This window comes from Chlorocebus sabaeus, chromosome 19 (assembly GCF_047675955.1).
Source record: "Chlorocebus sabaeus isolate Y175 chromosome 19, mChlSab1.0.hap1, whole genome shotgun sequence".
Taxonomy (NCBI): Eukaryota; Metazoa; Chordata; class Mammalia; order Primates; family Cercopithecidae; genus Chlorocebus; species Chlorocebus sabaeus.
The window spans coordinates 13,795,419-13,823,281 of NC_132922.1; the positions used below are offsets into that span (position 1 = coordinate 13,795,419).

The 27,863-nt window shown below is 57.9% G+C and overlaps 2 protein-coding genes across 6 annotated transcripts in view; one reads left to right on the top strand and one right to left on the bottom strand.

Moving 5' to 3' along the window:
* Positions 1-13,967, top strand: part of TMPRSS6 (transmembrane serine protease 6) — a 40,085-nt gene extending 26,118 nt beyond the window's left edge. The window contains exons 11-18 of the mRNA XM_007975686.3: positions 5,021-5,166; positions 5,578-5,676; positions 6,645-6,758; positions 8,435-8,551; positions 8,822-8,990; positions 10,104-10,375; positions 12,438-12,574; positions 13,159-13,967. Coding sequence (XP_007973877.3) covers positions 5,021-5,166; positions 5,578-5,676; positions 6,645-6,758; positions 8,435-8,551; positions 8,822-8,990; positions 10,104-10,375; positions 12,438-12,574; positions 13,159-13,317 — 1,213 coding nt within the window. The 3' untranslated portion in view covers positions 13,318-13,967. The remainder of the gene's footprint in view (positions 1-5,020; positions 5,167-5,577; positions 5,677-6,644; positions 6,759-8,434; positions 8,552-8,821; positions 8,991-10,103; positions 10,376-12,437; positions 12,575-13,158) is intronic.
* Positions 13,968-16,017: 2,050 nt separating this feature from the next.
* Positions 16,018-27,752, bottom strand: KCTD17 (potassium channel tetramerization domain containing 17). 5 transcript variants are annotated; one of them, XM_007975680.3, is made up of 9 exons: positions 27,506-27,752; positions 26,249-26,357; positions 22,982-23,073; positions 21,898-21,993; positions 19,958-20,083; positions 18,470-18,569; positions 18,217-18,288; positions 17,763-17,853; positions 16,018-16,873 (listed from the first exon to the last, which is right to left on the bottom strand). In XM_007975680.3, exons 1-9 carry the CDS (start codon positions 27,713-27,715, stop codon positions 16,804-16,806), a joined length of 966 nt encoding a protein of 321 aa, XP_007973871.2. In that variant the 5' UTR covers positions 27,716-27,752; the 3' UTR covers positions 16,018-16,803. The 5 variants fall into 5 exon arrangements, 4 of the variants coding, with proteins under 4 accessions (XP_007973871.2, XP_007973872.2, XP_007973875.2 ...); XM_007975681.3 differs by lacking the exon at positions 18,217-18,288 and having other exon boundaries at positions 27,506-27,749; XR_012089462.1 differs by having other exon boundaries at positions 16,846-16,873; positions 17,763-18,288; positions 27,506-27,751.
* Positions 27,753-27,863: the final 111 nt, after the last annotated feature.

The window sequence follows — 27,863 nt, forward strand, 5'->3', positions numbered from 1 at the left end:
GCTGAGCATCCTTAGGCACCTCACCTGACTCCTTTGAGCCTGTGGTGCCTCCTTTACCCCGACCTACCTGCTGTCTACCTGGCTTCTCCTGGTGCCCACTTGAGCCCAGCTGAGGCCTCATGCCCTTGAGAGGCCTGAGGGTGGTAGAGGGACTTGGCCTGTGAGATCTGACCACGGCTGCTCCGTTTCGCAGAAGCAACTCTCACGGGCTGCCACCAAAGCACAGGCTTCCCCCTTTCTGGGAACCTGCCTCCCGCCAGCTTCCTCTCCTGTGACATCACTTCTCTTGTGATCCGCCCCACCATTTCCACTCACTCCCAGCCAGTGGGGACAGGCAGAATCATGGGTTCCCTAGGCCAGCTGAAGCCACCCCTGACCCGGCCTGGCCTGGCTATGGGGTGGCCCTTGTGTTCTCTGGAGCCCTGGTGGCCAGTACAGCCGGCAGCCACAGGCGCTCAGTGGGAATTTCAGTGTGGCTGACCTGAGCTGGGCTGGCCATGCAGGAGAGCGCCAGCTGCTTCCTCCATGAGCTCACGACCTGACGTCAGCAGGTGCTTCAAAGAAGTCATTTCCTATGCATGCCTTAAACCATGCCACAAGAGAGATATGATCACCCGTTTTACAAATGTGAAAACTAAAGCTTGCTGAGGGTGACCCAAGGTCACACAGCTTGTTCCTGGGGCAAAGTCAGGCTGTCAATTCAGCTCTGCAGCCCCAGGTCCAGAGCTCCAGCCATGCTGGGCGCTGCTCTCCTCCCCTCTTCAGCATTTGCCTTCTGTGACCCTCCTTCTCCTTTAACCTGTTTGTAGGTAAGGGCATGGTAGTGTGCACTCATCCACCCATGTACCTTTCCTTCCTTCTTCCTTCTTGTGTTCTCCCCACCCTTTCATCCATCCACCCATCCATGCATTTATCCCTCCAGGCAGCACTTCCTGACAGGTCCCTTCCTGAAAGGATACCTCCTGGATGAGGCAAGAAGGAAATATTCCCCATATCCAATGAGGTGAGGAAGCAAGGCAGGCCACACGGTGCAAAAATGTGCCTTCAGACACTCAGTACTTTGTAGCCGAGATGAATTGGCAGGCATCGCAGCAGTCAGGCTTCTGGTGCTTCTTGGAGAGGGCTAGAGGGGAGCACTTGATGGACAGGAGGCACTGGAGAGCCAGAGAATGTGCACCCTCTCCCAGAAAGCTCTGCAGCAGAAACAGAAAACTCAGATGGGCCAAGGGGCCAGGCCAGGGCTAGAGCCTGTGACGGGGGGTATGGTATTCCAGTGGTGTTTTCCAGGCTCTTTTCTTTCTTTCCTTCCTTCTTTCCTTCCTTCCTTCCTTCCTTCCTTCCTTCCTTCCTTCCTTCCTTCCTTCCTTCCTTCCTTCCTTCTTTCTTCTTTCTTTTCTTTCTTTCTTTCTTTCTTTCTTTCTTTCTTTCTTTCTTTCTTTCTTTCTTTCTTTCTTTTTCTTTCTTTCTTTCTTTTCTTTCTTTCTTTCTTTCCTTCTTTCTCTTCTTCTTCTTTCTCTTCTTCTTCCTCCTTCTCCTCCTCCTTCTCCTCCTCCTCCTTCTTCCTCTTTCTTCTTCCTTCTTCTCCCTTCCTCTTCTTCTCTTTCTCCTCCTCCTCCTCTTCTTCTTTTTCTTCTTCCTCTGATTCTCCTTATCCTCCTCCTTCTCCTTTCTTCCTCTTCATCTTTCCTCCTCCTCCTTCTTCTTCCTCTTCTTCTTCCTCCTCTTCCTCTTCCACTTCCTCTTCTCCTTCTCCTTCTCCTTCTAGAGGAGCAAGAATCTGGATTATTATGTGAAATTAGCTTGCGACTCAATGAAGCAATTTCTACACGCTGCATAAACACATTGTCTTGATGCTGAGTGACTCCCCCTGGGCCACTAGATTTCAGCCCCTGCTTTGAATTCCTCTCTGGTGCTTTCTAAGCAGAGGTTCGTCCTAGGGGTCCACCACCTCTACCCCTGCTCCAGGCCTCCAGAGTGAGAACAAAATACCGCCCAGGCAGAGAGTTTCCCGGGTACGCGTTGAAGCTTTGGGGAAAGGTTGCTGCCAGCTACAGGCTGGTTCTAGGACTCTCCCTGGAGGTTAATAGAGAGAACTTCCTGTAGCAGGCACAGGTGCCTTTGCCTTACAGCCCCTGCCCAAGGCTTGGGTGACACTGAAGCCCTCTACGCAGTTGCTTCTAGGGTGAAACGTTCCACTCCCCTCCAACCCCGGCTTGGGTTCCTTCTCTCTCTCTCCACAATCTCCCTGTGACTGTGGGAGGGAGGCCCATGGGATGTGCTTGACTCCTCATTCCCCGGACCAGTCCTTCCCAACCCCTAGCTCCCCTGTCTACTTCCTGAGGTCCTTCTGTGAGGAAAACAATCCATGATAACTTTATAAATAGACATCAAAACCAGGGTTTCCTGGGTTTTACAAGGGCAAGAGGGCCGGGTTTGCTCAGGGGCGCCCCCTGGCGGTGTCTCGTCCCCCACCGGCCCTGCTGGGCTGGGGGAGCCATGGTGGGAGGCGGCGGCTCCCAACCTGCTCTGTCTCAGGACCCAGTTACTCTCTGCAAAATGACTGAGCACCCTAAAGAGCTGTTGCTTATACAGTTTATAGATCTATACCTGCAGCATTAGAAATTGGAACAAAATTTTAAAATGTTTATTAATTCCTTTAATGTAATTGTCAGCCCATTACACATTTGAATATAAATAATATTCTATGCGAATTAGTTGCATTCTCCAAAAGTAAAAACATTTAGTGACAAGAGTCCTGTCCTTTTACATTTTTGTACATTTATTTAACAACTGGCTTCACAGACCACAGGCGGGACCTTCGAATCTGCCTCCGAGTTCCATCAGTCCCGATGTCACGCATCACGTGGTCTCTGGAAAACTCGTCTGTCACCTTATGAGAGAATGAGGGCAAAAAAGGCAAATGACATCTGAGTGTTACTAAAAAAAATGACTTTTGGACCCCAGGGGGTCCCCTGACTGTGCTCTGAGAACTGCTGGTTGGTGTAAGGGTAAGATCGTGATCACTGTGGCCAGATAGACTTATGGGGGTGCCAGAGTCTAGGCCAGGTCTGTGGAGGACATGGGGGATGTAGGGGGCTCAGACTTCAGAGCTACTGTTGCAGTGGGAATCAGGATCCCTCCCGCCAAGCAAGCTAGGTGAGCTCTTCTGGGCCCTGAGGCCAGATTCTGACGACACCTTGGCTCCTGCGCTCATGAGCCTTATCTGTAAAATGGGATGAGAGCAATTCCTCCCTCCCTGGGCAGAGGTACTGCTTGAACCTCAGAATCCCCGTGCAACGAGGCCTTGTGATACCATAGCCGATGAGGCTCAGCCCCAGCCACATACCTTGAGATGTTAAAACAGCCTCAAAGCTCATCTTCAGCTGTTCAGTGGCCAGTGAATTGATTAACCTATTGAACGGTTAAGTGCTTACCACGTTCTAGAAGTTCTGGGGAAGTGCCTGGCCCGTGGGAATCATGGCTGGCTCCGAGGGGTTTGGATTTGCTGTGGGGTATCTCCATCGGCCCTCAGGGGTATTCCTGATGCTCTCTGGATTTCCTTCTGCTTTCTCTGCCAGGGGCATTTTCAGCTCTCCCTGCAGATTTTCAACCTGCGCCCTGGGTGTGTTTTCCCCATCTGCAAAGCGCTCTGATTTGCTCTGTGGAGGGCATTTCTGTGAGCTGATGAGCTGTCCCTGTCTGTTCTGCAAGCGTGTCCCACCTGGGATGGAAAGGAACCCCCCGGCTGCCGTGGAGGGAGGGTTCCACTGTTCTCGGGGAGTGGTTACACCCGCTCTGTGAAGGCACACCGCTGCCCACTTACTCTGGGGGACGAGGTGCGCCGGACTCTCTGCAGGAGGAGCCTCTGGGCCTATGACCTAGAGATGGGAGGGCTCCTACCTGTTCTCTGGTAGGAGAGAAAGACTCAGCCTCTCTGGAGGTTCCCCCACCTGCTCTGTTTAAACAAGTGTATCTTCTCGGTGGCGGCGTGGCAGGGGAGCAGGGGCGGTGTTGTCCAGCAGGGATGTGAGGGTGCTCCCACAGCTGGGGGTGGTCCCACCCCGTGAGGCCATGCACGGAGAAGGTGCTGCCCATCAGCACTAAGTTACTGGTCATGGGAGAAGGACTGGTCCTTCCCTCAAACCCACAGTGTCGCAAGGAGGCAGGAGGGTTGGTGCCTCAATGGGGAGCACTGCTGCCCCCTCGTCCCACACCAACCTCAAGGCGAATGGCCTTGCACATCTGTGGACAGTGGGCCAGTCAAGGGCTTTTGCCTCGACTGACACACTGAAGCCTTTTGTCAGATTCAAGGTCAACAGAAATAATTTTTCCTTCCTTCCTTCCTCCCTCCCTCCCTCTCTCTCTCTCTCTCTCTCTCTCTCCCCTTTCTTTTTTAGATGTAGTTTCGTGCCCTTATTGCCCAGGCTGGAGTGCAATGGTGCAATCTCGGCTCACCGAAACCTCTACCTCCTGGGTTCAAGAGATTTTCCTGCCTCAGCCTCCGGAGTAGCTGGGATTACAGGCATGCGCCACCACACCCGGTTAATTTTGTATTTTTAGTAGCGATGGGGTTTCTCCATGTTGGTCAGGCTGGTCTCGAACTCCTGACCTCAGGTGATCCACCCACCTCGGCCTCTCAAAATGCTGGGATTACAGGTGTGAGCCACTGCTCCTGGTCAATTTTTCTTGTTTTATAAGGGAGGAAAGTGAGGCTCAAAGAAGGACCCTGACTTGCTAGAACCTCACAGTTCACAGGTGACTGTGACTAGAATTGAGTTTTATCTGGCAGGCAATGGGAAGCCATTGAAGAATTTTGAGCAGGGGAGTGACATAGCCAGGCTACTTTCTAGAAGATGACTCTGGGGGTGAACAGTCACCCAAGTGAGAAATCAGGGCAGAGCAGGCGCAGTGGGGGTACAGCTCCCCCTGCCCCTCTGGCTGCCCTGTCCTTGCTCTGTGCATGGGACCCAGGAGACCAGCCAGTGCAGCCCTGAGTTGGGAAATCTCTGATTTCCCCCAGGCTGTGTGGCCTGCGCATCCTGCAGCCTTACGCCGAGAGGATCCCCGTGGTGGCCACGGCTGGCATCACCATCAATTTCACCTCCCAGATCTCCCTCACAGGGCCTGGTGTGCGGGTGCACTACGGCTTGTACAACCAGTCGGACCGTGAGTATGGGCAGCCGGGGGAACCCCCTGCAGTGACTCCCTGCCTCTTGGTCATCCCTGGAACCACCAAGGGGGCTGTAGGCAGCTGCTTATGAGGCTGAACAAAAGAAGAGAGAGAGAGAGAGAGAGAAAGTGTGTGTGTGTTTGTGCTTGCACAATTTATGCAGCTTTGTGTGTGCCCACGTGTGCAAGGCAGCCACATGGGTTTGCAAGAATACACACTCATACATAGCCTGTGCGTGTGTCTGGATATGTATGTCTGCTTGGAATGTGTACACGGGTGCCCAGGAACACATGGTGCCTGTCCGTGTGTGTGAGTGAACAGGTGCATGCGTGTCTTTGTGTGCCTTTGGGGGTATGCATGGCCTAACGGCGCCCTCCTTGCCTCCACGGTCCCCTGTGGTTTCGCAGCCTGCCCTGGAGAGTTCCTCTGCTCTGTGAACGGACTCTGCGTCCCTGCCTGTGATGGGGTCAAGGACTGCCCCAACGGCCTGGATGAGAGAAACTGCGGTGAGCAACCCGCCCGCGCATCCCTCCTCTCCCCGCCAATCCCTCCTCCCTCCTCACCTTCCCTGCTCTGAGCTGAGTGGAGACCCCACTCCTACATGTAGCTTCCATTATCAACACCCAGGAAGTGAGGTTCTCTCACTGTGCGGGGGTGGCAAGATGAGACCACCTCGTGGGACATTGGCAGGGACAAGTGGGGAGCCAGGTCTCCTGACTTCCAGCTCAGGGCTATCACCCCCACCCCTGTCCCAGCCAGCCTTCCAAGAAGGAACAGAATGGGTGAGGGAGATGTCCCCCTTCTCTGCCCTGTCAAAGGTTTAAATATATGGGAAGAGGGAAGCAAGATGTTCATGGCCGGGGGGATGATCCTGCCACGGTGCTGGGGGAGGTGCCTCATATTCGGAAACTGAACATCTGGCTTCAAGTTCTGGCTCAGCCAAGTGACCTTAGACAAATCACCTCATCTGTTTCCACCAATGAAATGGGGTATCTCACAGGGTTGCTGTGAAACTTTGGGTGTAAAGTAGCACAGAAAGAGGCCGGGCGCAATGGCTCACACCTGTAATCCCAGCAGTTTGGGAGGCCGAGTCGAGCGGATCACCTGAGGTCAGGAGTTCAAGATCAGCCTGGTCAACATGGTGAAACCCTGTCTCTACAAAAAGTACAATAATTAGCTGGGTGTGGTGGCAGGAGCCTGTAATCCCAGTTACTTGGGAGTCTGAGGCAGGAGAATCGCTTGAACCTGGGAGGTTGCAGTGAGATCGTGCCATTGCACTCCAGCCTTCATGACAAGAGCGAGATTCCACCTCAAAAAATAATAATAATAAAATTAAATTAAATTAAAATAAAGTAGCAGAGAGAGATTTGTGATCGGTAATGTGCAATACAGCACACCTTCTACAGGCATCGCCAAGCTCCAGCTGGCTCCTCTGGCTTCCTCCCACCTGTCCCCTCTCTGTGTCTCCACACAGTTTGCAGAGCCACATTCCAGTGCCAAGAGGACAGCACGTGCATCTCACTGCTTAAGGTCTGTGACGGGCAGCCTGACTGTCTCAATGGCAGCGATGAAGAGCGGTGCCAGGAAGGTAGGGCAGGGCCTGGCTGAGTGTCTAGAGGGACACCAAAGGCAGTCTAGGCCTGCTACATGCTTCAGCAAAGGTTTCTAGCTTCTCGTCCCAACACCCACCAACCCCTCTGTATTTACACCTATATATCCATCCATCCATCCATCCATCCATCCATCCATCCATCTTCTGGTCTCCAATCACTCTGTCTGTCCATTGATTCATACAGCTACCCATTTATCCATGCATCTACTGATCTTTGCAACCACTGATCTCCCTATCATCAAACTGTCAATCTACCCACTTATTAGTTTGGCTGACTACCTGCCTGTAATGGCCACTGTTCCATCCATCTGTCTGTCCATCCATCCATCCATCCATCCATCCATCCATCCATCCATCATCCATCCATCATCCATTCATCCATCCATCCACCCATCCATCATCCATCCATCCATCCATCCGTCCATCATCCATCCATCATCCATCCATCCACCCATCCATCATCCATCCATCATCCACCCATCCATTCATCCATCAATCTATCCATCATCCATCCATCATCCATCCATCCATCCATCCATCCATCATCCATTCATCCATCCATCCACCCATCCATCATCCATCCATCATCCATCCATCCATTCATCCATCAATCTATCCATCATCCATCCATCATCCATCCATCCATCATCCATCCATCCATCCACCTACCTATCCATCCATCCATCCATCCATCCATCCATCCATCCATCCATCGTCCCTCCATCCATCATCCATCCATCCATCCATCCATCCATCATCCATCCATCCATCCATCTACCTATCCATCCATCCATCCACCCACCCATCCACCTACCCATCCACTGATCTCCCTAGCACCCTGTCTATCCACTGGTCCTTACATCCACGCATTTATCCAACCTTGTAGCTGTCTGTCAGTCTCCCTAATGGACCACCACTCCACCCATTGGCTTTTCTGCTCAATCTTCTGTCTGGGTCTATTTATCCGTCCATCCATCTACCCACCCAACTGACCAACTGACCAACACTTGCAGACTATCCAGCAATAGGCAAGGTGCAGTGAGGAAGTGGGAATAAAACAGCAGAGATGCAGCCCCTGCCTTCCAAGGCTTATCTGTTAGGAGGATAGGATGGGTGACTCTCCTGCCGTGTAGGTAGATTGTGGGGCAGGGAGGAGGTCAGACATGAAAAGCTTCCTGGAGGAGGTAGGCATTTGGCCCTGGTGAGAGCTAAAACTTAAATAGGCAGGAGGAAAGGAGAGAGGCAAAGACCAAATGGTGGAGTGGAAAGTTCTTTACAGTGAAGAGCAGGGAGGAAAAGGTGGCAACCGGGCAGGGCCAGAGCCTGGGAGACTGCCAGGCTAGGTGGGGACTCTGGTCTGAAAGTGGAGGCACAGTTCTGCTTTGAAGTTCCACACCAGAGGGGGAGGCATGATCTTGTGGTCAGGAGCTCCAGTCTGAGAATGGAGACACTGCTTTGCACTCAACAGACCAGTCTCAGTGGAGGGGCTGGGGGTGTGGGGGACATGGCCTGCTTTTAGGAAACCCTAAAGGAGACTCTCCAGTCACCTCCTGGCTCTTCTGGCTCCATTGTTCCTGCACCCCACTTTGGAAGTCTCCTTTGGGGCTCAGAGACCCACCTTCTGTGCCCTGTCCCCATCCCCTCTGTCCCAGGGGTGCCCTGCGGGACATTCACCTTCCAGTGTGAGGACCGGAGCTGCGTGAAGAAGCCCAACCCACAGTGTGATGGGCGGCCCGACTGCAGGGACGGCTCAGACGAGCAGCACTGTGGTGAGCCCTGCCTGGCTGCCCGGGGCCCTGGAGCTTGGGAGGGAGGGGGGGTGCCCACAGCAGGACACTGGAAGGAAATCTCACCCCTGTCCCCTGGTCTCTCTCTATCCCACCCTCTGCCCCCTCACCTGGGTCTTTATGATCTCTCCCCCTCCATTGTTCTCCTGTTCTCTGTCTCTCCATCTCTTTCCTTTGCCCTTCCTCTCTGTTTGTCTGCTTCTCCCCTTCCCCTCCTCCTCTGTCCACCCCACCACCTGCCCCCATCCCCAGACTGTGGCCTCCAGGGCCCCTCCAGTCGCATTGTTGGTGGGGCCGTGTCCTCCGAGGGTGAGTGGCCATGGCAGGCCAGCCTCCAGGTTCGGGGTCGACACATCTGTGGGGGGGCCCTCATCGCTGACCGCTGGGTGATAACAGCTGCCCATTGCTTCCAGGAGGACAGGTAAGCGGGAGGGTGTGGGGGCCTAGGCCATAAGAGGCAAGGGCAGGGAAGGTCGGGTGGGTGGTGCACTGTATCTGAGCTCTTTGCAGATAGAGGGAAGGGTGGTGAACCCCTCAGACAGGCTACTGTGATGTGGGTTCTAGTCCTGGCTCCACCAGGACCTACTGGGTCCCTGGACACGTTGTTCCACCTCTCTGCCATCTACTTTCGGTATCTTGCTTTATGTTGGGCCAGTGATTCATTCACTCATCTCATTCACTCATTCAGCAACACTTGTTGTGCTCCTACTATGTGCCAGGGGCTATGCTAGACGCTGGGGATACAGTAAAGGACAGAACTGCCCTACCTGGTCATAAGCTATGACACTCCCCCAGGTGTGACATGAAGTAGCAGGGAGCCCCCAGGGGACATCTCATCAGGCCTCATGGCCATCTTTCCCATCTGCTTGGTGGGCTGAAACCTCCCCCAGTCCACCCGCAGACAGATCTGAGCTCCAGATCCTGCCCCCAGAACCTGCACAGGGATCCCCTTTTGTATCCTCTCTGGGGCACAGGTTGCTCTGACCACCTAGCTCTCTTTAACCCCATCCCAGGCTCCCCACTGCCCTCAGGTAGAGAGACCCGAAGGCTGCCCACCTGCCACGCAGGCAGCTGACTGCGGCAGTCCAGTTCCTCCACGGTCAACGCCCACCCCCTCCCCACCAGGACCCACCAACCTCGGGGAACTCAGAGCAGCCTGGGTCCGTAAAGTGCTAAGGAAAAAAGAAATCTGTGTGGAGTGCCTGGCCCTGTGCTACATTTTTTAGATACACGGTCTTAATGGATTCTCTCAAGAACAGTCGAGTAGAAAATGCCGCTCCCATTTTGCAGATAAGGTGGCAGAGGTTTAGACAGGCACACACATGTCTAGGGAGGGATGACGCTGGGGCCTGGAACCCAGGCAGGCCGAGGGGGTGAAGGCTGAACGCTGTACCACCAGCTAGGCGGCCTTCAGGGAGGGAAGGGAGGGCTGGGTGTGGAGGGCACTGTCCCAGGCGGCAGCAGGCTATCCTAAGGGTCCCTGGATGGGGAGAGGCAGCTTCCCCCCACCCCACCCCACCCCACCCCACCCCAGCATGGCCTCCCCGGCGCTGTGGACGGTGTTCCTGGGCAAGGTGTGGCAGAACTCGCGCTGGCCTGGAGAGGTGTCCTTCAAGGTGAGCCGCCTGCTCCTGCACCCGTATCACGAAGAGGACAGCCACGACTACGACGTGGCGCTGCTGCAGCTCGACCACCCGGTGGTGCGCTCGGCCGCCGTGCGCCCCGTCTGCCTGCCCGCGCGCTCCCACTTCTTCGAACCTGGCCTGCACTGCTGGATCACGGGCTGGGGCGCCCTGCGCGAAGGCGGTAAGCAGCCGGCACAGGCGACGGGGGGGGGAGGCGGAGGGAGACCCTGCGAATCGGCTTCGCAACACCTGGCCTGGAGAAGGGCGGGGCTGGGGTCCCGGGGATCCACCCCACAGGCCCTCTACTCCTGGGATTCAAATTGGGCTGAATTTTACTGTACAAAACCACCATTTAATGCGGCCCATAGGCCCCCGCCCCTGCCCTCCTAGCTCTTCCCTTCATTCTGGAAGGGCGTTATGTGTGGGGCAAAGGGGCAGGTCTGGGGGGCCACTGCCCACGTGCAAGCTCCACCTGCTGCTCCTTGGGCTGCAAGGGCGGAGGCTCTTAATTATTAGCACTTTCCACATACAGGCTGAATTTTAGAGGAACATGACTTCACGTAATCCATCCAATAGCCCTGGGGCGGATGCTGTGGCCCCATTTTATGGATGGAGAAACCAAGGCTCCACACACAGCCAGAGAGGACTGGAGCAGAGATTAGAACCCAGGACTGGCTACCTCCAGAGCCCCGGCTCTTCCTGCTACTGCTCTCAGAAGCAGGGTCTCTCCCCTTTCTACCTTCACTAACCAGAGCTGGCCGTCCCTGGCGGCCACCGTACAGTTTTGGGGACACAGACCCAGCTGGCAAACCTACAGACATGCCCTGCAGCCTTAGTGTGGGTGGCTTCAAAAATGTGTACGGTGACTTACAATCTGGAGGCAGGCAGGGCTGCAGAGATATTTTAAGGATGGGAAAACTGAGGCTCAGAGGAACAGTGACTTACCCAAGGGGATGGCAGAGGTCATGGCAAAGCAAAGGTTGGTTCATTCACTATTCCTTCACTCATTCAGTCACTCAATGACACTTTCTGAGCACCAGCTATGTACCAGGTATGGGGTTAAGGGAAGGGTACATCAGGATGGAGAGAGAACATTCTCGGGGGAGACAGACAGTGATAAGGGCTGGCATGGATGGGGAGGTGTAGGGACAGTGGAGACACAGAGGAGGTTCCTGCCTAGGTAGGGTCAAGGGAGGCTTCTAGGGGAGGGTTGTTTAAGCTGAGGCCTGGAAGATGAGTTGGCAACATCCAGACAAAGGGAAAAGACATTCAGGTGAAGACACAGGTGCCAAGACAGGAAGACCTGAGAACATCCGCAGCCTGCCAGAGGGGCCAAGGTGGGGGGCAGGTGTGCCTGGGCAAGGAGCAGCCAGAAGGGCAGACAGGGCCTTGCCAGCCAGTGTAAGGATCTTGGGCCAGGAGTTCTCCCTCCTACCTGCACGTTAGAACCATGCGTGGAGCTTCAAGAAAAACCCTTGTATCAAGGCTTCCCAGGGGACTATGATATGCAGCCCTCCTGGAGAAGCACTGGGGTGGACTGCAGAGTTGGGGCTCCGCAGAGTTGTAAGGAAATGGTGAAGGGGTCAGATGTGGGCTTTGGAGACATCCCCAGGTGCTGTAACATAGCAGCGAAGAGCCAGCCAGAGCCCAGAGGTGCCTGAGCAGACAGAGGTGGGGGACAAGATGCTGGAGTAAGACACTCATCCACACGGGCTTTTTTTTTTTTTTTTTTTTTTGAGGAGTTTCGCTCTTGTTGCCCAGGCTGGAGTGCAATGGTATGATCTTGGCTCACTACAACCTCTGCCTCCTGGGTTCAAGCGATTCTCCTGCCTCAACCTCCTGAGTGACTGGGATTACAGGCGTGCATCACCACACACAGCTAATTTTGTATTTTTAGTAGAGACAGGGTTTCTCCACGTTGGTCAGGCTGGTCTTGAACTCTTGACCTCAGGTGATCTGTCCGCCTCGGCCACCCAAAGTGCTGGGATTACAGGCGTGAGCCACTGCGCCTGGCTCTCCACATGGGCTTTGGTCAGGGGCTCTGTCTCCATGAACCCCACAGAGAAAGAGCTAGAATAAAGTGACAGGGAGGCAGAGGGGCAGGTGCAACCCCAGCAGAGGTAAGGGTGGGCAGAGCAGGAGAGAAGCAGACTCCTGAGATGCAAAGGGAATAGCGTTAGGGAGAACAGAGAACAGGGGCTCCAGGTTCCTTAGATCTCACTTCTGCCCTTAACCACGGACAGGCCCCACCAGCAATGCTCTGCAGAAAGTGGACGTGCAGTTGATCCCACAGGACCTGTGCAGCGAGGCCTATCGCTACCAGGTGACGCCACGCATGCTGTGTGCTGGCTACCGCAAGGGCAAGAAGGATGCCTGCCAGGTGAGTCCCCCTGGCGTGGGAGGGAGAGAGCAGAAAGGATGCTGCTCACATCATCAGGGTCTGGCCCTGTGCTCACATCAGCCTGCTGAAGCCTCCCATCCTCCCAGCAAGGTGGCGATGGCCGCCCTCACTTTACAGAAGAGGAGACTGGGGGTTGGAAAGGTTGAGGAGCTTGCCCAAGGTTGCAGAGCCATGGATCAGAAGAGATGCTGTGACGGGCAGGTGTTAGGCTCAAACCCAGTTCTGCTCCTTGCCCATCACAAGGCACTAGGCCCAGGGTCCCACAGTGAGGTGGATGCAAGGAAGAAGAAAGGCGTGTCAGCCACAGAAGGGCGGCGGAGGCAGAGTGGGGGTGTGGGGACACAGCCACAGTTCCAGGAGGGCCCAGGCTGGCTGGAGGACGAGGAGGGCTGGCTTGCGTTCTCTCCATTTAGCAGGCGAGGAAAAAGCAGAGCTTTAAGATTGAACGTGAGTCTCTGGCACCCAGTCAATTCCCAACAGTCAGGACTTAATCCCCATGGCCCCTCGCCTGGAAAGGGGGTGCCCTTACCCTGCTTCAGTCCTTTCTCCTTTCCCCCTTTCAGGGTGACTCGGGTGGTCCGCTGGTATGCAAGGCACTCAGTGGCCGCTGGTTCCTGGCAGGGCTGGTCAGCTGGGGCCTGGGCTGTGGCCGGCCTAACTACTTCGGCGTCTACACCCGCATCACAGGTGTGATCAGCTGGATCCAGCAAGTGGTGACCTGAGGAACTGCCCCCCTGCAGAGCAGGTCCCACCTCCTGGACTCAGAGAGCCCAGGGCAATTGCCAAGCAGGGGGACAAGTATTCTAAGTATTCTGGGGGGGGGGGGGCACGAGCAGGCCCTGTGGTGGCAGGAGGTGGCATCTTGTCTTGTCCCTGATGTCTGCTCCAGTGATGGCAGGATGGAGGAGTGCCAGCAGCTGGGGGTCAAGACATCCCCTGGGGACCCAGGCCCACACCCAGCCCTTCTGCCTCCCGATTCTCTCTCCTCCGTCCCCTTCCTCCACTGCTGCCTATTGCAAGGAAGTGGCTCAGCAGCAAGAATGCTGGCTCTACGTCCCCAGGAGTGTCTGAGGTGTGCCCCACTCTGTACAGAGGCTGCTTGGACAGCCTTGCCTCCAGAGAGCAGATGCCAGCTTTGGAAGCCCCTGGTCTAACTTGGGATCTGGGAATGGAAGTTGCCCCCATAGGAGGGGACCCTCAGAGCCCTGGGGACTGCCAGGTGGGCCAGCTGCCACCGTAAGCCAAAAAAGGTGGGGAAGCCCTGACTCCAGGGTCCTTGCCCCACCCCTGCCTGCCACCTGGCCCCTCACAGCCCAGACCCTCACCAGCAGGTGAGCTCAGCTGCCCTTTGGAATAAAGCTGCCTGATCCAAGCCCCTCTGCTGGAGTTTGAATGGGGACCCGGGCACCAGCCTCATGCCCTTGACTGAAGCAGTCCCTGCTTCCAGCTCAGCCTGTTTGACAAGTGTCCAGAAGGCCAAGGTGGGCTCAGTAGCAGCAGGCGTGGCCACTGAGGGCCACTGAGGGCTGGGGCCTCTGGGGCAGCTGCCCAGGTCCCAGGAGAAATGCTGGGAAGGCAATCGTTTGGGGATCCTCAGGTCACAGGGAGGGATGTGAGAAGCAATGGTCTCCTTTTGGAACCTTAAAGGAAACAGGCTCAGAGAGGTGGTTAAGACATCCTCATGGTGGCACTGGGGGTTAGGAGTGGAGGTGGCAGAGGCTCCTGTCTCCCAGTTCCCCATCTGCCATGGCCCCCTCCAGCGCGACACTCATTCCCTTTGAATTCTTTGAGTCATTGAGTAGGCACTGTGCTGGGGCCACAGGGGTGAAGGACCTGGCTCCTGACCCCAGGAGCAGTGGGGATGATCCAGTGGGAAGGGGACGGAGGGGAGCGTGGACCGGGCAAGTCAAGGCAAGCTGCCTGGAGGCTGTGAGACTTGAGCTGGGGTTCAGGGGTAGTCAAGGTGGGAATATCCGGGAGGGATATTCCAGGCAGGGGAAGAGCATGTGCAAAGGCACAGAGTCCCGGAAGAATGAGACACACTAGGACCCAGCAAGCCGAGTGAGTGTTAGAACAGAGCTTGAGAGGGGAAGGACTGAAGAATTCAGAGGGGCAAACTGAGGCGGGATAGCAGAGCCTGGAGTTGAGCCAAGGATTTGACCCTGCAAGTTCTGCGGAGCCATGGTAGGCTCTATAGCATAGGGGTGACATGAGTGGATTCACATTTTGGAACCAGCCTTGGCACCAGTGTGCAGGGAGTGGCAGGCAGGGAGGCTGGGTAGGAGGCCACTGCAGGATTCCAGGAAGGAGCGGATGGGCCGGGACTGAGCGGCGCCACGGGATGGACTGGAGGATGATTTCGGACCCCCGAGGGCAGTTGTGATGGAGTCGGGGGCCCGCTGGAGGTGAGGGTGGGTGGTCAAGTGTGGTCAACTCTTTCTGGAAGCCTAACTGGGAGCAGAAGGGACAGAGGGCGCTTCAGAGCTTCAGAGGGGCCCTAGACTGAAGAGGGGTTTTTCCAACATGGGCGCTGCTGCCAGGTCTGTGGGTGAATGAGGTAGAAGGGGAACCAGGGACGGGAAGCACCCACCTGGGTCCTGCCAGGAGGAGCCGGGGCAGCTGGGCGAGCAGGGGGCGTCTCCGGAGCAGGTGGGCAGAACATATGCAGAATCCCTTGGGTGATCTGGGATCACCCTGGCCCTACCCCAGTCTTCATCGGAATCCTGGAGGGGTGGGGGGTGTGTCATCCGTTCTCCTAACAAGCCTCCTGGCAACTCTTTTGCAAGGATAGTTGGACCCCAAAAGTGAGGCCAGCTTTGAAGTGGAACGTCCTTAGGGGAAGTGGCGAGGCCCTCCAGGCTTGAGCTGGCAAGAGGGTGCCCCTGCCCCAGCCAATGGAGGGCCTGCGCCCTAGGGGCTCACTGCCCGGCAGGATTTCCTCGAGCAGCGGGGAGACTCGGCAGGACTGGGGAGTTGAAGGAACTGGCCAGGGTGGGTGGAGGTCTGGGGTCTGGGCTGGGTCCAGCAGGCTCACAGAAAGGAGAGGGCGGGGTGTTTATATTTTCTGGGATTTCGGGCAGAGGGGTGGCAGCAATAGGGAGGGATGGAGGTGGCCCAGGTGTCAAAATAGAAGTGGGGGTGGCGGTGTCCTGAGAGGTTTAGGATGTGGCAGAGGCAGCCCAGGGCTCTCCCTAGAGTTCTGTTTTCTGGCTTCTGGCCAGGTAGGGCAGGTGCTTTGGTATCTAGCCCCAGGGCAAAGGATATAGCCAGTTCCCCAAGCCTCCCCCTGCAACACACCCAGGAAAATGACAACAGGGCAGCGTCCCTGGGCTTTCAGGAGAAAGCTGCATTCCTCTGGGCCAGTCTACCACACCTTGAGTTCCCCAAAAGTGGCCCAGAGAAAGAGAGGGTGACAGCCAGGCTGGGCTGTTCCTTCGGGTTTTATTACACGGTGGGGTCCGACACAGCCGAGAAGCAAGGACCCATCCCAGGAATTCAAACACAGGACGGCCGCTGGCTCAGCCGCCACACCCACTCTCCCCGGGCAGTTCCTGAGTCCTCCACCGCCCCTGCCCAGCCCCTTCTGCTGCCTCTCCCCGCCCCCCAGGCCAGGCGCTGGGCCAGCAATGCAAATGGCTGGGGATGGGATCACCAAGGTGAAGGCCAAGCCACCTACCCCTACTCTGACAGGCCAGCTCCCCACAACCTCCATCCCCAGTACCTGAATCTCCATTTGCAAACACAGTGTTACGCCCAGGGGTCGGGCTGGGTCCTTCCCATCCCAGGGCAGCTGAAGGTGGGCGGCCCCTATATACTGCCCGAGGGCCTTCAGGGACCTTGCTCCTCTGTGCACCCTCACAACAACCCTGGGAGGTAGGTGGGGTGGGAGGAGTTACCCCCTGGACTAAGGCTCAAGGAGGCGATGTGACTGGGCCAGGAGGGAGTGCGTCCGCCATGCAGCAGGGGAGCCCGGGAAAGGGGACGCGGGGGCTGGAGAGACACAGCCAGACACTGCCACACGTCCGCCATGAGCAGTCGGCTCTGCCCAGAGATCCTGGGGCCCACCTTGGGCCTTGAGAGGTCCCGGGGGCCCCCGCCCCGCCCCGGCCCTGGAGGCAGGGGTAAGTCACAGCCCCACAGGTGCAGACAGAGGAGGCTTCTTCCTTCTCAGGCCCGGGGCCCACCCCATGGTACAAAAATAAAGGATTTCAGATGGGAACCCCAAGTCCCTGGAGGTGATCTGGGGCCTCACATCCGGGTGCCTCTGGCTTGTAACAGCTAGAAAAAAAAGAGGGGAAGGACAGGAGGATGGGAGGGACGGAGGTGGGGCCGGTAAGGAGGGGGTGATGCAGGGCCAGGGGGTGGAGAGGAGATTGAAGGGGCGGGGAGAGGGAGAGAGAGAGAGGCAGTTGAGTCACAGGCTTCCTTCTGGAGAAGGCGATGGGGCTGAGGCCCAGAGAAGGTGGATTCAGAATTGAGTGGGGGAGGAGCAGGAAGGGCGCCCAACTAACCCATCCAGGAGCCCCAGGCCCTGTCTTGGGCTCCGCGGCAGCCACCTGCAGAGGCCAGATTCTGCCAAGACTCTTAAGGGGGTGATGGGGGTTGGTCAGGCTGGGAAAAGCACTGATGCCCCAGGCGAAAGGAGCCACGGAGAGCAGCTGTTTGTCCCCATTTTAGAGGCAATTGTGGCCCAGAGAGGGACAGTGACTTGCCCAAAGTCACACAGCAGGAAGAAAAGAGTGGGGTGGGGGCTTGTGGGCATGTGGTCAGGTTTTTTTCTGACACTCTGCAATCCTTAAGCCAGCTCTGGCTGACACTTCATAGGCCAAGGGTATCCAAAAGTGGCCTGTCCTCCCCATCCCCACAGAAATAGGGGATGACACAAGGCAGTGACACAGGAGCTCCTGGATGTGCAGGGACTCGGCCAAGGCCTCTGGCTTCAGCGGGTCCCTCCCTCCCCGCAAGCCTGGCTCTGGTGCTGATGGGCTGGTGGGAAAGTTCCCACTCCCTAACTTTCTTCTCTCAGAGCTTCACCCCCAAGGCCAAGGTCGGATGAGAAACTTTGGTGGGTGGAGATAATCAGCCGAAAGCTCGGCTCAAGTCCAAGGATCAAGAGAGAGCACCCTCCTCGCTCCACCCCTCCCTCCAGCACCGCCAAGCTACAAACCAGGGATGGCAGCTCTGGGGGCGGGCGAGGGGCCGAGGAGAAGCCCTCACTGCAAGCTCAGCCTCAGGTCTGAGAGAGTGCGGACGGGAACCTGCAAGGAGGAAACGTGAGGAGGAGGCCGGGAGGAGAGGAGGCGGGGCAGGGCCTGCGGCCGGGGCCCAGCCTCAGTGGTGCCCGGCAGGATTGGTGGGCACAGAGGAGGTGCAGCTGCGCCCCTCCTCCCCGGGCTGGGAGGCAGGAGGTACCAGAAGGGGCGCAGGAGGCGGTAGGCAGGACGCTCTGGGATGCAGGGCCAGGGGGCCTGGGTGGAGGGCACGGGAGGCTGGGACCAGGGCAGACCCGGGATGGAGGCGTGAGCAGGCAGAGAGAAAACCCGGACAGGGGCAGAGAGGGAAGAGGCAGGGTGCAGATGAGATCCAGGAGGAAGAAGAGGTGGATGAAGATGAGGCAGGACCTCCAGCGGGAAGCGGAGGAGGAGGCAGTGGTGGGAGGGAGAAAAGGTTAGCGGGATCCTGAGATGACTGGGCTGCAAAGAGAAAGTGAGAGAAGGGATGGTTATGCGGGTGAGGCGCCAGGCAAGTGGCTGAGCTAACCCTGGTGCCCCCCCAGCAGCCCCGGGGCCCCCGGTTCTGCAGCTGGCTCCAGCAGGGAGTGGGCGGGAGGCTCCGACTTTGCTTAGCAATCATCCTCCTGGGGGTTGGCTGCACCTTTCTCCTGTGCATCTGCCTCCACCTGCACCTGTTCCACCTCCACCTCCTCCACCTCCTCCTCCTGCTGCTGCTGCTCCTCCAGCTGCTCCTCCGTGCTCTGTGAACCAGCCGGCGGACCCAGGGAAGAAAGAGTGGAGACACTAACAGAGGGGCCAGGGCCTGCTGGCTATCCCCAAAGACCCGGTCTCAGGCAAGGTGAAAGGGACCTCAGGAGAGGGAAGGGCTCCAGCCACAGAAGCTGGGGGCATCTTCTCCAGTCCCCTGGGCAGCTTGGGGAGGGCCTGGGGAAAGCAGCTGAGGATGGGGTGCTGTGGTCATGCTCTGGGGTCAGCCTGGCTGCTGTTACATAGAGTGAGGCTACAGCAAGGGCATGAAGCAGAACGGGAGGGTGTGGGACTGGGGTATCCCTGAGGGGTGCCTGGGAAGGCCTCGTTTGGAAAGACTGCTCCTGAGTCGAAATGTGGCCAAGGAAGCTCCAGGGCAGACACCACCCAGATCTGGGATGCCACCAGGTCTCTGACACCCCAGGTCCAGGGGCTTTGGCCCAAAAAGGCAGAAGGAGCAGGCTCGCTCTGCACCCTTGCAGGGCAGCACCAGCCCTGGCAGTGGTGGGGGTGGGTGGGCAGGCAGGGTGCATCACAGCAGGACAGGGAGGCAGACAGACAGACAGACAGGAAGCCAGAAATAAGCCTCCACTGTGCAGGTGTGGGCCCCAGGTGGAGCAGCCTGCCTTCTTCCCAGCCTGGTTCACGCCTGCTCTGTGGCTCTGCCGAAGGCCCTTGGGACTTCCCACCACAGCACTGTGTCCAGGGTGGCAGGACCCCCGCTCGGCCCCCTCCCCACAGTGGTACAGTGGATGCTGCCAGGGCACTCTCAGGAGGCTGTGTCAACAGGCCAGGCAGACACACAGGACTGGCAGCCACCAGGCTGCCCCCATCCTGCAGAGCAGCCAAGGAGGGGGCCTGGGAAAGGGGCAGGAGTTATAGTGGTGGCTTCCCCATCCTGGCTTAGGCCAGCTGGGGACATGCACGCGTCCCTGGGGAATAAACGGCCATGAGGGATCCCAGAAGTTCCAGGCTCCAAGGCACCACAAAGCGTATCTGATCCTCCCCTCTCACTTCAGAGAGCACAGCAAAGGTGCCGGGAGAGGACAAGCCCTGTCCTAAGTCATACAGAGTGCCACGCTGTGCCCTGACCCTTAGTCCATGCCACAGTGCCTGGTGGCCACTACGCGGCCCCCTTCACGCAGCCTCTGAGTCCACTCCGGCCGCACCCTGGGATGCTCTCATCTCACTGCTCCCAGCCTGGGCCTGGGTCACGGCAGGTGGCATGGGATGGATGGCGGTGGCTGTGAGCATGGGGTTGTGCATGGGCAGCAGGGGTAGAGAGGTGGAGGGATGGTGCGGGCGCAGGGGTGGGAGAGGCGGGGAGGGTGGAGGGAGACAGGAACCTTCTCTGGACACAGGCTGAGGCGGGTGGGCTCACCTTGGTTTTGCGGCTGGACTCTGAGCTCAGCCCATTCGGGGAGCTGTGGAGCTCCTTGGACACCACACACAGGAACTCGGCCTGGTCCTCGCTGCCGTAGTTGTAGGAGGAGCCGATGTTCACCAGCTAGAGGGGCGGAGCATGGGGAGAAAGACGCAGGTTGGTGTTGGGGGCCATGGGGCCGGGTAGGGCAGACCTCGGCACTCAAATCAAGATACCAGCCCAGGTTCTGCTCTTGTGGCTTGCCGGGCCCGCTCCTGGGTTTGTAGAGGGCACCTCTGGGCAGGAGGGTGGAGTCTTCCCCCTTGCAACCTGTGCCCGTGGTCTGTGCCCCAGGACCAGCCTCTCCACCTGGCTTGGCTGGTCCGATCCCTGGTGGAGGGTAGCAGCATTACCACTGTCCCCGCCAGCACCCCGAGCCTAGCACCAGAGCCAGGGGGCCCTTTTCTAAATGCAGGCAGAGGCCTCTAAAGGGCGGCTGTCCCCCGTTCTAGATGTGGCTGACACAGCCCCAGGACAAGGTTGCAGGGTGGCATTGACAAGGTAGAGCCCCACAGAATATTCCCTTCACTCCTGGAAGCAGAGGTGGGACAGGTGGTCCACTCCTGAGACCAAACGGCAAATGACCAATGGCCCCTGGCCTGCTTGCTCAGCCTCTGAGAGCCTGTGCAATTGCCAGAGACGCCCAGAGGCTCTCCGAGTGGCCCTGCCTTTGTTCCAGGGTCCCTAGAATAACCACGCCCACAGAGCCCTTCTGGCTAAGAAATAAGAAAGTTCTTCCAGGTGATGAATCTCATTCAGCTCTCAGGGACCCTGGAGGGACTCTCAGGCCTGCTGAAGGCCTCACAGCCAGGAAGGGGTGGAGCAGGGAATGGCATCGGGGGTCCCAAGTCCTTTCTGAGGGTCGCAGACTTCAATATGGATTTCTAATGATTTGCACGACACTAGTGCCAACATAGGGAGTCCTATGGAGGGCTGTAAGCTTTACTGATGGCCCTTCTAATCTTCACAACAGTCCTACAGAGGAGGTACTGTTAACCCACTTCACCGATGAGGAAATGGGCCCGCGGAGGAGATGCAACTTGCCCAACGTGGCAGGCATGTCCGTGGCGAGGCCCAGGGGTGAAGCCAGGCCTCTGGCTCTGCACTGGGCCCATTCTTCCATCCCTCCAGGCCATCCTGGGGGCCCCGACCTTCTGCCTTGCAGTCTCCATGTGCCAGGGAGCGTGTGGGTGGGTGTAGAGAAAGGTTAGCCAAGACCCTCTCCTTCTCTAAAGGCACTTTTGGCCCTGGGCTCACTTTCTGGCTCTGCTCCTCTGGAAACCTGAGAGGCAGGAGGTCAGCTGCGTGACTAGGGATAAAGTGCCTTGGGATAAGGATCTCCCGATGGGTAAACTGCATCTGGACTGGGAGGAACCATCGCTCACCACAAAGACCTCACGGGAAGCCACTGCTTTGGGCTCCCCTGCATGTTGCAATGCTGGCCGCTGGCCATGTCCCCTGCAGAGACCCTGAAAACTGTGCATCAGGAACTGCTGGATCACGTGGTGCTGACTCAGTTCTAAGAGGTGCTGACTCCAGGTGGACTCCACTCACCTATGTGGATCTGGTCTCCTTGTACCTGGGCTGTCACTCGGGGGCCAGAGACTCGCTCATGCCACCAGACAGATCACCACCTGGTTGCTGTGAGGACTCCCACCAACAAGGATGCCCCATGCTGCCCTGTGGCCACTGGGGCTCCTGTCCTCTCTCTCTCGGTCAACCTGCCACAAAGTGTGGTCTCTCCTAACCTTGTTTAGTTTGATTTCAGAGGACCCCTGGGGCAGCGGGGACTGTGGTGGGGAACCCAAGGCTGGGGCTGCAGGAAGGGAGGGGCCTGCTTGGTCAGAGGCCAGGAGGCCCCAGGGTGGTCCTGGTGGCACAGCCCATCCCCAGCGCACCTGCTCAAAGCGCCAGCCATCAGACATGGTGGAGACCATCTGCGTGAGCTCCTCCTCCTGGCACTGCAGCACGCGGTACACGTGTTTAGGCGGGACCTGGGGGCAGAAGGGTCACATAGAGGGCACCTGTGGGAGCACCAGGCACCCCAGGAGGGGCATGAGCACCTCCTGCCACCACCCCCGCAACATACCCAAAGAAGGAGAGAGGAAGAGAAAGAAGAGGTGGCTGCGGGGAGGCAGCCATGCTCTGAGTGCCTGCTCCTCACCAGGCATTCACCAGACGCCATCTCACTTAATCCTTCCAAGAATCCTAGGCATTATGGGACTTTCCATTGAGGCTCAGAGAGGTCCAGTTACTTGCCCAAGGTCACCCAGCTCAAGGGTGGAGACAGAACCAGAACACAGGTAATTCAAGAAAGAACATGGGTAGGGCTTGGGGAACATTCTGGGTCACCCTCAAGGAGTCAGGCCCTCAAGGAGACACGAAGCCTCCCCTCTTCAATCCCGTGGGCCTGGGAGATGGTTCCTCACTACCTGTCCCCCAACCCTTACACATCCCCAAGAGTAGGCAGAAAATCTCCCTCCCTCTTCCTGCAGACTGGCCAGGGAGGCCCAGGCTCCAGGCTCACAAACGCCAGCCCCAACAGCCTGTGCCGAGCCCACCAGGCGACCATCTGATGCCACGAAATGCACAATTTGCTAATCCTGCATTGCCCTCTGCAGGGCACCCTGTACCTCCACACTGACCCCCTTCTGCCTATGAGGAAGGGATGGGTGTGCCATTCCCACCCCTCTCTATCCCATAAGAGGAAATCAAGGTCCAGAGAGGGCGAGCCTGGCCCAACATCACAGAGCAAATGGGGCTGAGACAGGGACTGAACCCCAGTGTCCATCTCCCAGTCTGGGGCTGTGCTGGGCAGCCTGGGAGCCCAACAACCACGCCTCTCCTTACAGGCCAGCCTGGTTTCCCCATGATAAACACTGGTCCTGTCTTTTCCAACCTCCTGTGCCTCCCACTCCGTCTCCCAGCCTCCCTCTCCACACCGGCCCCTGCCCTGGCATGTATGTTGCCCCTGCTCCCGACCTGGGTCACCGTGTAGTCCTTCTCTTCCATCCGGTCTTTGATGATGCGGATCAGTGGGCCGATGTTGTAGAACTCGGCTTCCTCCAGGACCCCTGGCACAGACAGAACAGATCCCAGGTCACTCTTTCTGCCTCCATGCCCCATTCTCCTCTTGTTCCCTCCACCCTGAAACCCACCTCCTGCTCCAATCACCCACCCTGAGGGTGAGCTGAGTGTCTGTGAGTTCAGGGGTCAAGCAAAAGGGAGCATTTCCTTCACTGGATCCCACACTTCTTGTGGAAGGGGCTGAGAGGCTGCCACATAGCTCTGCTGTGCTGAGCGCGGTGACCCAGGGGCACCTGCCAGGCCACAGTCTGGGGCAGCTTTAGGGCCATCAAGAGACAGCAGGGTCATTGGGACTGATCCCCAGAATGTCACCATGAGCAGGGCCCTGCCTAACTCCCGATCATGTGCTCCTATTTATTAAGCACACTGTAAGTGCTAGGTGCATTACATTTTTGAATTCTCAGAACTAGAAGGAGGTACTTTCATCATCCGCACTGAACAACTGGGAAAACTGAGGCTCCCAAAGAGAAGCAGCTTGTCCAAGGTCACACAGCTGGTAAGTGGCAGAGGGAACTCAAGCACCGCAGACTCCAGAGCCCATGTCTTCCCACTGTAAGTACATACCCTTGTGACCACACGTTCCCCCAACTGCCTCACTTTACAGTTTGCAACACCCCACACAAGCTCATCACAAGTCCCAGGGATATGAGGAGAGCCGGCCTTACTGTCCCCATCTGACAGTTAAGTTAATCTGGGAGATGAAGATGTCAGCCTACCAGTGAAGCGATGAGCCTCCAGCTGTTTAGACTCCCCTAGGCTCCCAGAAGGCAGGGACCTTCGGGCCCTTTCCTTGACTGGCCTCTGGGCTCCCTGGGGACAGGGCTCATTATCAGCTGGATGTGTGTGTTCCCCAAAAATCCACCTGCTGAAAACCGTGATGGGATTAGAAGGGGAGGTAATGAGATCAGGGGATACAGTCCCCAGGGTGGGATCAGTCTTCCTATAAGAAAGGCTGATTGGATGTGAGGGTGATCTGGCTGTGACATCTGTCACCCCACTGAATCGCCAGGGTTGATTTAGTGGATCTGGCTGGCTAGGTGCATGTCCCCTTCCTCCCTCACCACTCCAGGTATGTCCCTCCCAAAGCTGCCAGCTCCGTCGAAGAGGGCGACCACCCCCGATAGAGGACCAGTCTTTGGTCAAGGGTGTGTGAGTAGCTGCGCTGCCCTGCTAGAACCTCCAAACAAGCTCTCGAGAAGGGGCGGGTGGGGGCTAGCTGCCTCTCTTTCTGCCATGTGAGGACAACCAGAGGTCAGCAGTCTGCAGCCCAGAAGAAAGTCCTCACCAGAAGCTGCCACCGTGCCCCGATCTCGGGTTTCTAGCCTCTAGGACCGAGAGAAAGAAATTTCTGATTTTCACAAGCCACCCAATCTATGGTACTTCATGATTGCCGCCTGAAATGGCTAAGATGGGGCTCACATTTCTGATCTGCCCTCTGTCCCCGGGGCCCACACAGGACCGAACACAGAGCAGGAGGTCAGGGAGTGCTGCTATCTGATTGCGAGAATTGTCCCCAGTGCCTTGGGCAGAGCCCTGCAGGTGACAGACAGCTAGCACCGCACCCCACATCCATCGGCCAGGCACTGAACTCCATGATGCATTGCTATTAACTCCTTTTATCTTCATGACAGCTCGGTGAGGTGGGTGCTATGATCCCCCATTTCACAGATGGGGGCATGGAGGCACAGAGGGATTAGGTCACTTTCTCAATGTCACACAGCTAGTAAGTCTCATCTTAGATCCCCTATCCCCTGGATGAGTCCTAGCCCTGTGTGATCCCCTAGTCCCCAGACAGGCCTGCGTGATCCCCTAGCCCCCGGACAGGACTGCGTGATCCCCTAGCCCCCGGACAGCCCTGTCTGATCCTCTAGCCCCCGGACAGCCCTGTCTGATCCTCTAGCCCCCGGACAGCCCTGTCTGATCCTCTAGCCCCCGGACAGCCCTGTCTGATCCTCTAGTCCCCGGACAGCCCTGTCTGCAGGTGTGGGAATAGCAGGGCTTTGAGAACGCAGGGCGTGTAAACAGGTGCTGGCTGTGACGCAGCTTGGGTGTTTACTTCCTTCCCAGCGGGGCCTGCTCCTGAGCCTAGGCCACTCCCATGGTATCTGTGCTCCCGCAGGGATTAACAGGGAAGCTGTGGGGTTCTGCAGGGCCAGGTACCCACAGTGGACTCTGGTGTTGCGGCCCTGACCTGCTAGAGAGTTGCTGGGCCTCCAGACCACTGTGTCCCATAGGGCTCAGGGAGGGCAGACCATGGCCCAGAGCAGGAAGGCACGCACAGATGCAGGTGCTGTCTGTGCACAGGATTCATGACATCTCCCTCCAGGAGGCAGATCACCGCTCCCATTTAACAGATACCAGTGGAGATGCAGCGAGAAGAAGTGACATGTTCAAGCTGGTCTGGCTGGATCAGCTGACCCAGAGCCACACCCTGTGTCCCAAAGAAGAGTTAACTTGGCATTGACTATAGTCCTTGCCCCTGGCTGGGGCTCTGCTAACAGGTCGTTCTTCCAGACACGGCTTCCCCACTGTTTGTTAGGCCCAGATATGGGCATATCCAGGGCCTCTGCCACCTAGGCCTGGGGATAACCAAAGCCCCACTGGGAAGCAGACTCCCCCCTCCCCTGCCTCCACCCACAACCAGCACTGTGCCGCACAGGCTGCCAGACTTAGTGAACAGTCACCCGCTCCACCCACTTACAAGCCCTCACCAGGCAGAATTGGAGATACTGGATCAGCCAGAGAAAGAGAGAGAGTGCTCTCCCCATGCCTGTCAACACCAAATTCCTGTCACCCCAGCCTCCGGATGTGACGGTCCACATCTGGCTTCCTAGGAGGCCAGAGAGAAAGGGCATCACAGCCCACCGCAGAGGCTACAGGGCATTGCTGACTTCCTCTATCCCCTGCGCGTGTGTCTTTGTCACCTCCCTGCCAGTACCCTGGGAAAGCTTGAGCCCGTCCGCTTGGCAGAGCCCCAGGCTGGGCACAGGCAGATGCTTGGGAATCAGACTCGTCCGGATGGGAAGAGGCAGGAAACAACGAAGCAGGCAGATGGCCATCCTGGTTGTCCAAATGGCTTGGGACCTCCACAGAGGGCCCTGGCAGGCTGCAGAGGGCCGGGCTAGGATGTGGGCCCCAGGCCAGTCCCCTGAACCAACTCACCCTCCTCAGCCATGTCCTTGTCCAGCACCAGCTTGCCATGCCGGAGGAAGTTCAGGATGGGCCCGAAGTAGGTGGGGTCACGGTCAATGAGGTAGGCCCCGGTCTCATCCTATGAAGGTGAGGGATGCTCGGTGAGTGAAGAGTGAGGCCTCTCCCAGGCCAACCCCACACATGCACAGGGAGGGAAGGCGAGTCCAGGGAGAGCTCTTCCCTGGATGGAGCAGGCACAAAGGAGCAAAAAGGCACTGGGGTCAGGTGGACCTGAGTTCAAACCCTGCTTCTGACTTTTCCCGAATGTGTGACCTTAGGCTAATGATTTGGCCTCTTTGAGCCTCACTCCCCTCCCCGTCATCAGGGGTTGCTGTGAGCATCTGGTAACACGAGGTCTGAGTGGCAACTGGGCCAGCACAGGGCTCGGCGAATGTCCCTCTTAGAAGCTGTCCCGATTCCAGCCCCACTGTCGCCCCCAGGTCCCTAGGCTTTCAGGGGATATTTACAAGTTTCCAAAGAAGCCACTATCTCACTGGACACTCAGGCGGGCAGGGAGCCAGAGTGGGCTTCCATGCGACTCCACAGAGAGATGGGAGGCATTGAGAGGCGAGGCGACTTGCCAAAGGCCACAGCATCGGAAGGTCACGGATGGGGGACAGGAGACCTTAGAGGTCATCTTCAGACCAGCCCTTCGTGTTACAGATGAGCAAGGAGGCTGAGCGCAGTGCAGGGAAGGGTCCGACCCAAGGTCGCAGCAGGCAGTGTGCAGCAGAGTCGGGGTGGGTGCTCAGAAACAGTGCCCGCTGGGCCAATGCTCCTTCTAGATTCAGCCCGCTCACAAGGCGCCCCACGGCTCCTCCATCCAGCTAGCTCCCTGCACCCCTCCGCCACCCACATCCCAAAGGGCAGGAGAAGTAGCCTCGTCGACTCCTTCCCCAGAGCAGGAGTCCCCTTTGGGAGGGAGGAAAGGCCCCAGGTCTCTCCCTGTCCACTGCCCCAAAGGAGAAGGAGAGGCCCCGATCCAGGGCGGCTGGAGAGCTTCTAATGGCCGCGACCTGCGTTGTCCCGTTGCCACGGCAATGGGCACATCCCTCACTACCAGACCCACCTCCCCCTTCCCTCCTTCTGCCGCTTCTTCCCGCCTCCAGTTCCTCGGAAATGAACGCAGCCGGGTTCCCAGCCTGGCGGGCGAGCCAGGCCCGACAGCCCTGCGTCGGGCCAGCAGAGGACCCACCGCCCGCTCGCCGCCCACCCCGGGGGCCTCACCCGGTCCGACTGCAGCTCTTCCCCCTGGCACAGGCGGCTGAGGAAGGACTTCTGCTCGCGGCACAGCGTCTGCCGGGTGGTCAGGAACACCGTGCCCCCCACGTTGAGCCGCACCCACTTGCCCCAGCCGCCTGCGGCGCGGCCGCCCGCCCCCGCCGGCGGCGCTGCCTCCCCGGCCTCCATCCTCATCGCCGGCCGCGGCGTCTGCATCCTCCTCCCGGGCGCGGGGGGCGGGAGGGGACCACGCGCGGGGCAGGCCGGGAGCTGTAGTCCGCGCCTCCTGGCTCCGCGTGGGCCGCGGGGAGGGTCCCGCCCCGCGCTGCTCCCGCCCCGCGCTGCTCCCGCCCCGCGCTGCTCC